We start from the raw sequence: 9,468 nt of genomic DNA, 5'->3' as shown, positions 1-9,468 counted from the left end.
GTGTCGCTGCCGTGGAAGTCCGGTCCTTAACGTGCCTCAAGCCGTTCGGGGCCCGCAGCGTCTGTCTACTAGCTGATGCTCTTGAAGAGCTGAGCTCTGGTGCTGCCAGGCCATCGCTTGTCAGGCCTCCCTAATCTCTGCCTCCTGTTTCCATGCCCAGCAGCTGAGGAAGCGTGCCAGAACAGCTGCCGCACAGCCCTGGAGTGGTTCCTGGATGCAGCTTCTTGTGAAGGATGCCCGAGCCTTTTGGGACAGGAGTCTCGTGCTGGGTGGTGTGGGAGGCACTGGGCTGTTCTTAACCCAGCTGAGCTGTGGGAAGAGCTTGGAGAATGAAGGCCTTCAAGGCCTCTTGGTATCCCTGATTTTCCATTGCTGGATGAAACAAATGTCTTATTCAAGCCCTGTGGTGCCAAGTACTTGTACACATTACATGAATCAGCTCTAAGTGCCTGTCACTGGCCCTGCTCAGTGTCCCAGGCACATCTGACTGTGTGCTGTGACAGGCAGGGTGAGTGCCAGCTCTCCCAAAAGCAAAGGCTGTTTGATACATTCGTGGATGTCTGTTATGCCCCAGATCTAATTCTGGCTGACTGACTTGCCCCTTGGGCTGTTTTCCTAGCCAATGTCAGCATATAGATTCCTGACACAAGGGCTGCTTACCGTAGTGTGGAACTGGACAAGATCTGTCAACTTGCCAGGGGTTTCCCTCCTCGGTCAGTTTGTTGAGGTGCTGGACTGCAGCTCTCAGGGACAGAAGCAGCATTTGCATGGGCACTGCTACAAGTGCCTTAGATTTGAATTATTGCTGAAATTTAGGCTGTGTCCAGATCTTAAACCTACCTGGGATCAGGTAATGTAGTAACTTATCCTGTGAGGTTCCATTTCCAACAGTGGGCAGTGCCAAGTACCTCCCCAGAGGGAGGAGAAGCTGTGAAGCTCTCCTGATGTTCTTGCCAGGTTACCTCTGTGATGACTCTGCAAGCCGCTAGGCCCAGATTTCTGGGGTTTGCCTCCGCTGCAGTGATGCTTGGGTAGGTCTAGCCACACTTTACTGCTTGCTATAGCAAGGGTGTAAAGCTCTGTATGTGGGGGAAATGCCTTGAGGTTGCATGCTAGTTGAACAGCAAACACGAACTCTGCACTGCCTGAGTGTTTGTGAATTATTGAACTTCTGAGAGTGCCCGAGCAAAGCCAGGACTTCCAGTCCTGCTTCTCTGTAGCAGCAGCATCTGCTGCCTTCAAAAGGCACGGGATTATTGGGATTAAGTGTGCCCACACTGAGAAGAGTGGCTGTGCGTCTTGAGTGCAAAGCTTGCTGTGGAAATGTGTGTAAGGGAAAACAAATTGCTGGCTAGATGAGATAGGGATCTTTTCTCAGAGGGTTGGAACACTGTTATTGGAAAATAAGTGGTTGGAGTGCTGATGTGTCCTGTACCAAACCTCCATTCTCCAGCCCTGCTAACCCAACTTTTGTAGCTGTTGGATTTCTCCCAAGCAGGCTGTTCTCAGGGCACCAGGGAGATGTGTGTTTACCCCAAACACCAGTCTTGATGAGCAGAGCTCCTTGTAGCAAATGAAACAACATTCCAGCCTCGGCAGCAGAGGTGGGCAGCTGCCTCAATCTTCCTCTCGGTGAGTAGGACACTGCCACTTTCAGAGGAGCAGAATGCCCCGAGAAACCAGGGCTTTGACCAGTGACCGTGTCATGGGCTTTCAGTTGCCAGTTTTTTGAGTTAAAAACAACCATCTGTGAGAGTTAGAATGCTTTTGATTTCCTCTCCTCCAAGTTCTCATGCAATATCCTAATACTGAAAAGGACAGGGGTTTGATTTGTCTCTTAGGTTGATCAGGGAGGTGTCCATACTAGAGATGGTATTGGGAAAAGTTGAAGCTTCTGTGTTTCCCTGAATGTGTATTGTCCTCACATCGGGCTAAAGAAACTGGTGTTGTCACTGCCCTGCATATTGCTGTAGAGATGGGCATGTCAGCTCATGGGAGACACAAGTCTGAGAGGGCACCAAAGCCCTTAAATGACTTTTTGCATGCTAACCCCTTCTTCAAACAGCAGACAGTGCTGGAGCAATACTTCACTATTCTGATCGGTTGTGCTTCTACAGCCCCAGTAACAGGCTTGGGTAAAGGTGTCTGAGACCCCATGGGGTGCCTGCTGTGTAGCACAGAGAGCAGAGCTCCTGCATGAGTTAGCAGACAATGATCTCAGGAGCTGAGCCATGTATGCCTGGTGTGTTCCTTTAAGTTGGATTTAATGTGCTGCCTTCAGGCCTCTTCAAAGGGATGCACAGGACTGAGGTGCTCTTTGTAGCTGTGCTCTTACCTGCTGCTTTGTATGGGTGGCTGTTTTGGGGCTGACAGTGCACAGAGGCAGCACACCCTTCTTCCAGGACTCTGGAAGAATGAGATAAATGGGAACCAGTTTATCTGGTTTAATTTTGGAACCTGCATTTCTTGAGCAGTGTCTGGCCTGAAGCAAGCTGAGCAGAAAGCCAGGGTGTCACGAGAACTTGCACATCTGTACTGGCAGGAGGTTGGCAGTGGTGCGGGGTGAGTGGGCTGTTCCCCTGAGCCCAGGCAGGTTATTTACCTCTTTGCTTTAGTTTCCCTTCCCCACAGTGGGCATTTCCTGGTGTTTGAAGCGGAAGCTGTGTGATGAGTGAAGGCAGGTCCTGTCTGTTGAGCTAGTGTGAAGGTGCTTGCTGTTCTGGTGAGTGATCAGATAGACAACAGAACACCTGAACCAGGTTTCCTCCAGTATCTCAGCCCTTGCACTGGTGTCTTTCTGCCCCAGCTGCATCATCTTGCCCCAGACTTCTCTGCCCAAGGGATGGAGAGGCTGCACCATGCCCATGCCCTGCCCTGCAGGGAAGGGTAATGGGGCTGTGGAGCTGTCACCTCTTGTGGCTTCTGCTGCTGCACTGGGCTGGCTTGCATCACCACGTCGTGTGTTTTGGTCAGTCGTTCTCCTTGGGAAGGCTCCGTCCAGTAAGCCCAAAGACTGCATGATCACAGGGGAAACCTTCACCCTGGTGATGTGTCCCCAGACTGAGCACTATGCCCAGGCCTTGCTGTGCTACACTTGGGGGTGGGTGCTCAGACCCAGCTGAGTTCCATGCCAGAGGGTGGAGGGCAGCAAGGGTGGCTGTAAAACAGCTTAGAAAACCAGAGGGCAGTTAATTTATAACTGGTGTGCTGCATGTCAGCCGGGGGCCTGTGCTTGATGTGCTGGTGCTGGCCCTGTGCTAACCAGCCCACAGCTGCTTGTCTGCTGCTTTCCTGGCCTCGAGACACAGACTCAGCAGTGAGGCTGTGGGTGCAACCCCCCAAGGGGGACTGAAATGAAGTGGGAGAGCATGAGGGATGGCTCTTACACCAAGTGCTTTCCAAAGATCTGGCAAGCAGCTTAGATCCTTGCTTGTCTGGCAAGGCTGCCTGTGAGGTGGTGGTGCTGCTCTGCACAAAGCTGATTACAGGTCCATTTTATAAATGAGGTGGGTGGATTTCTGGCTTAACAGGGGTGTTTGGCCAGTGTAAGCCAGGTGTCTTGCTCCTGGGTACATCTTATGCATCCTGCTACATCCCAAGAGACTTTTTGCAAAAGAGGAGAGAGAGATCCCAGTTACTTCTGGCATTTGAGGTGAACCCTGCTGGGGCAGGAGAGGAGTGTGTGAGCAGATGCTTTGGCTCTTCGTGGAGTACAGCCCAGGGCAGGTGGAGCAGTGAAATCTGCCCCTGCTTTGGAAGTTCCTCTTCATACCCTCTGTTGGGGGGGGGGGGGGGCTTTTGTTTCACCTGCGCACTGCCTGACTTGGGAGCTCAGCTGGCCTAACTCACCACAGCTTTCTTCAGTGGAGGCTCCGCACTGTTGTGGAAACAAAGTGGCTTGTTCTTCCTCCTGACTGAAGGAGAGGGGCTTCCCTTTCCAGTTGCTCTGCTCAGGGCCTAACGCTGGATGAGATATTTGGTAGCACCAATGGAAAATATCTTGCTTGCCATTTCAGTGCAGGTTGCTAACGTGGAGGTCTTTGGCCGTCTTCAACCAGCAGCCATCCTGATGTGGGAAACCTAATGCAAGCTGCTGCTTGTGTTGTGGGTCCCCCCTGAGGTGAATGTTTGGTGAACTGGTGTTGGTGTCAAGGTTCACCTGAGGCAGCTGAACTGAACATCACTGCTTACTGGAAAGGGCCTGGTGTGCAGTGGAAATGGTGTGGGGCTGCTCCTCAACACCCTGCGTGGTGGAGCAGCTCAGAGGCTCCTTGCTAGACATTTCATACCCATCCCTTTGCTAAGACAGCTTCCCTCTAAAACCTGCTCTCTTTTTGCCTTTCAGACTGTCTGATCTCCAGCACTGACCAGCGATGCTATCAGCTATGGAGGGCTCAGAGGGAGGAGAAGAGGAAATCTTGCACTATCAGGAAACAGAAGATGACAGCGTCAGGTGAGTCCTGTCTCACCGCATGGCACAGACACGGTCCTGGGTAAGACAGGCGACCTTCCAGCTAAAAGAGTGATTTGGTTTTGGTTTTTTTTTTTCTCCATCTGAAAAGGAGTGAGGGATTCCTATGGTGATTAATCAAATATATGTGCAGTAAAATCTGTTTTGATTAAACTGTACTGGAAGGGTGGAAGGGGTGGGAAGGAGCGATCAACAAGCAGTTATTTTCTTTTTAGTCTTTACTATGAAACTGGCATTTCAGAAATGCTGTGACCATTTGGCAGTTGTGTTTGTGCCTTCCTGACCAAGGTAAGCCAGTTTTCCATGGCTTGCTGGGCAGTCTCTAGTGATAGCAGCTTCTTGTTTGGAAAGATGACTCTGGAGGTGACCTCTGCTCCAGTGAGCTGCCTCCCTCTGCAGAATACCCACTGGTGTAGGCAAGAAGATTTCCCTGGAGGTTAGTTTAAAAAACAAATTCACACACGTGCTCTAAATGCCAAGGCTTCAGACATGGAAAATAGGAAGGGTGAATAGCAGGTTTCCCAGAATACCTAGATGGGTTGGTTGGCTTCTCTTTGCCTTGACGGGCTCAGTTTCATGAGAAGTCAGTGCTCCTTGGCTCTCCCAGCACATGCAGCCCTTGTCCAGCCTGTTGACTCTGGTGTTCGGCCACTCAGTGGGCCTGGAGTGTTCCAAGTCTCTCTCTTACAGCCAACACAAGCGTGCTATCTGTAGCAAACTAGTCATAGAAACTGTGAGATGCACTTTGGCATAATTTTGAGTGAGCGTAGGTGTTGATAACTCTGTACCAGACTCCAGGCAGGTGCAGTGACTGCAATCTAAAATCGTAGGGGCTTTTTTTTGTTTGGTTTGTTTTGGATTTTTTTGTGTGGCTGGTTGGTTTTGTTTGGGTTGGTTTGCTTTTTCTTTTTTAAGAAAGACAACTTGTGGAAACCTGCAAAAACAGTGAAATTCAGGAAAAATCTTCTTGTGTATGTGTCTGCTCCTGCCTGAGCCTTTCTCCTTCTCCACAGTGACCACAGGGGCTGCCACTAAGGCTCCTGTGCCCTTTAGCCTGCCCTGGTAGTTGCTTTTCATGAGCTGAGGCCTCATTTTGTAGTATTGTTGGGGTTCGCACGGATGAGAAGCAAAAGTAATGGTGCAGGGGTCAGCGAATCCTTGGCAATTGTTTCAGCATCCTGGGTCTAAGCCTCTGGTAAGCCCCAGCCTCCCATAATGGCACGCGGGCACCTGCATCTGTGGAAGGAGCCTCTGGCTGCTGCCACCCTGCTGCTTCCTCCTGGTGGTGCCAGTCTGTGGGATCCCACCTTGTACCTTCTGCAAACTGGGCCTGAAAAGGCAGGGAGTTGGGATGGGGAGGGGCGGTTTCCCTCCAAACACAGCAGGGACAAACTCTTGACTGCGTGTGGAAGTGGGCTGAAAGGAGCTCTCCCTGTTTGCCTGCAGTCCCACTGACCTTTCGGAGCTGCTGAAGGGGGGGACTAAGGAATCCCACGACCGTGCGGAGAACACTCAGTTTGTCAAAGACTTCCTGAAAGGACGGATCAAGAAGGAGCTCTTCAAGGTGAGTGCTGCTTTGCTCTTTGACGCACTCCATTATGGATGCAGGCTCTGAGGCAGAGCCACACAGCCCTGTGTGTAGGGGATGGGGAGGAATCCGGGTGGTGGTGTGACTGAAGAGTCAAAGCAACAGGAGAACCTTTGTCTATGGCTCCTGCCTGGTGCATCCTACAGCTGGGAACCAGGGGGTGAGGAGCATGATGGCCTAGCACAGATTTGCTTAAGTGGAAGTGCTGGGCTTCTGGCCACACATCTGCTGGTCACATATCTGGTGGCCACTCAAGGCAGGTGTGGCTGCAGCACAGATACTGGTGGCATAAGCTGTGTAGATCTGGTGAGATCACAGCACTTATCTCATCATCTGGAGACTAAGCTGTTTTCCACAGGCTTTAGGTTGTATTGCTTTCACTTCTGGTTTGGGTTTGAGCAGCACTGTCTGATCCTGAACATCTTGGCGTATACAGTAGTCTCCTACAGCATGAGGCAGTAGAACTTTATGGATTAAGTTAGTCCCTGTGCTTTGTTCTCAAGGTGACAGGAGACCCAGGACATGCAGCAGGCAACATTAGACTAATTCTTAGCTCATGCTCTGTAGGCAATGCTGTCATGAACATAGGTATAGAATAATTCAGGTTGCAAAAGATCTTTACGATAATCAACTAGCAATAGATGAGAGGAAACGGCCTCAAGTTGTGCCAGGGTAGGCTTAGATTGGATATTGGGGAAAATTTCTTTACTGAAAGTGTGATCAAGCATTGGCATGGGCTGTCCAGGGAAGCGGTGGAGTCACCACCCCATGAGGTGTTAAAAGAATATGCAGATGTGGCACTTAAGGACATGGTTTGGTGGGCATGGTGGTGTTAGGTTGACGGTTGGACTTGATGATCTCAGAGGTCTTTTCCAACCTTAATGACTCTATGGTCCTAAGTCCAACTGTTAACCTAACAGTGCCAAGTCCGCCACAAAACCATGTCCCTGTGTGCCACAACTTGATTTTGAATACCTCTAGGGATGGTGACTTAACCGCTTCCCTGGGCAGCCTGTTCCAGTGTTTGATAACCCTTTTGGTGAAGAAATTTTTCCTGATATCCAATTTATACCTCCCTTGAAGAGAAAAGCCTCTGATCTTTCCATTTTCACATGCCTGGTATGGAATTTCCAGGCTGGTTTTGTCAATCCTGGGGGTTTCCTCCTTGTTTAACCCAACTCCATGCAGGGGGGGGATAGTCATAAGGTGTGATGTGCCAACCTAGTGAATGGCTTCTTAATTAGCTGTGCTTTGTCCATAGCTGGCCACTGTGGCACTTTACTTCACGTACTCTGCTCTGGAAGAGGAAATGGATCGCAACAAGGACAGCCCAGTCTTTGCTCCGCTTTATTTCCCCCTAGAGCTTCACCGGAGAGAGGCGTTGGCCAAAGACCTGAAATATTTCTATGGAGAAGACTGGAAAGAGAAGATCCAGTGTTCAGAGGCAACTCAGCACTATGTGGACAGAATCCATCATGTGGGACAGCACGAGCCAGAGCTGCTGGTGGCTCATGCTTACACACGCTATATGGGGGACCTCTCAGGCGGCCAAGTGCTGAAGAAGGTAGCCCAGAGGGCTCTGAAGTTGCCCAGTACTGAGGAAGGGATCCAATTCTACGTGTTTGATAATGTTTCCAATGCACAGCAGTTCAAGCAGCTCTACAGAGCAAGGATGAATGCTCTGGACTTAGACAAGATCACCAAGGAAAAGATCGTGGAAGAGGCCAACCGAGCCTTCAGATTCAACATGCAGGTACTCACTCCTTTGAGTCCTGGGTTGTGTAGGTGCTGCTGTCAGGTCTGGACCAACTCTTAGTTGCAGGTTAAATTGGTCAGACTGCTCATCCAGGGAAAGTGGTTTGGGTCTGAGACCACCGGAGCCCCTCCCATCTGAGGGGATGGGATTCTGGTTAGAGTGGGTCCCCCGCTAGCTTCTGGAGACATGGCTGGGGTTGGGCAGGAATTCCTATGCTCCAACACCACAGCCAAGCCTTTGATTAGGGCAAAACTGAAATGACTTCACTACAACATTCCCATGGGCTGTGTGGCTCTGAAGCAGCAGGGAGAGCTCTGGGAGAGCCTCAAACCATGTGAGCGTGTTGCACCACACTGGTTACCATTTGTCTCCTGTGTCATGTCTGATGTGTTGCCTAATGGCCAGAAATGTCGTATCCTCTTGTTCCTCTCCATAGTATTTGCCTTTCGCAAAACCTGACTGAGTTACCCCTGCTGCAGGGGGATGAACATGGTATTAGCTACTGCAGGGCAGCTTTGATATTTGCCTGGAGCAGGTTGTCATGGTTTAAGCTGGCCAGAAATGTGGTGGGATGTGGTTGGCTCCTTTGTCAGGATCCTTAAGGAAACCCCTGGCAGTGGAGCTGGAGGAGCCACCTGAACACTGCAGACAGGAGCAGTGATCCCCAGAGTGGGGCTGCACCAGGGAGGGGAGAGTGCATTGCCTCCTGCTCCTGCCTGCAGGAGGCTGGAAAGCAAAGAGCAGGACAGTGCTGCATTTGTCTCGCTTCTGGGTCTGACTTGATGCTCTTGGAATGGGCTGTGCCTTCTCAGAGCCGTAGCATGTGCCAGATGTCACCGCAGGGCTGCCCATGTGTGCACTGTCTTCACAGGGAGGAGGGAGGCAGGAGTAGTCCTTGCCTGTTCTCCAGTCAGACCACAGGTGTGGATGGAAGCTTCTGGGCTCTGCCTGCCCCAGGCACTGACTGTGACTGCTTGCAGGTGTTCGATGAACTGGACAAGATTGGCAGGTCGCTGACAGAAGAAGCCCAGGATGGAGGCTTTCCAGTCCACGATGGAAAAGGAGACTTACGCAAATGCCCTTACTACGCAGACAAATTAGGTAGGTTGTGGGCAGTGAGAGCTGTCCCAGGCACACGGCTCAGGGCTCACAGCACTAATGGTGCTCTCTGTGTTCTGGCAGGCACAGTGGGACCCGGCTGCCCCTATCACGCTGGTGTGGCCCTGGCAAAGCAGCCCCTGGTGCAGCTGATCCTGGCAGCCTGTGTGGCTGTGGCAGCAGGAGTTGCGGCATGGTACATCATGTGATGGGGAGAGGAGCGCCCCGTCCTTCGGACTTTTCCCTTGCTGTTGGTGGTGAGTTGACTGCAGGGTGTAAGTGAGAGGAAAAAAACCAAAACACAGGACTCCTGCCGGATTGTCAAAGACTCCTTGCACAGCAGTGGTGCAAGTGCTGTAATATAATCTCTTTAGCTGACTCATGTGCAGGGCTGAGCTGGTGTGAGGATTCTACCTCAGTGCTGCCCTACTGAGCCTGAGGTGGCTTTCAAGGCTGGAGGCATCTTGTTCTGTTCTGGCAAAGTCTTCACCTGCCTGGCTTTTAATCTCCTGTCCGGGAGCTGTCACTGGAGGGTGGTTCCTGTCCTGGGCTGCA

At 51.3% G+C, this 9,468-nt stretch overlaps 1 protein-coding gene across 1 annotated transcript; it reads left to right on the top strand.

The window, feature by feature from the left end:
• Nucleotides 1-4,349: 4,349 nt before the first annotated feature.
• Nucleotides 4,350-9,122, top strand: HMOX2 (heme oxygenase (decycling) 2). The gene is made up of 5 exons (XM_010184993.1): nt 4,350-4,453; nt 5,918-6,035; nt 7,321-7,812; nt 8,796-8,916; nt 8,998-9,122. The coding sequence occupies exons 1-5, from the start codon at nt 4,374-4,376 to the stop codon at nt 9,120-9,122; spliced, it is 936 nt and encodes a 311-aa protein (XP_010183295.1). The 5' UTR covers nt 4,350-4,373.
• The last annotated feature ends 346 nt before the right edge of the window (nt 9,123-9,468 follow it).

Source organism: Mesitornis unicolor, unplaced genomic scaffold (genome assembly GCF_000695765.1).
Source record: "Mesitornis unicolor isolate BGI_N332 unplaced genomic scaffold, ASM69576v1 scaffold8290, whole genome shotgun sequence".
In the NCBI taxonomy this organism is placed as follows: domain Eukaryota; kingdom Metazoa; phylum Chordata; class Aves; order Mesitornithiformes; family Mesitornithidae; genus Mesitornis; species Mesitornis unicolor.
Note: the sequence above shows the minus strand (reverse complement) of the source record. Positions and strands in the feature narration are given on the sequence as shown.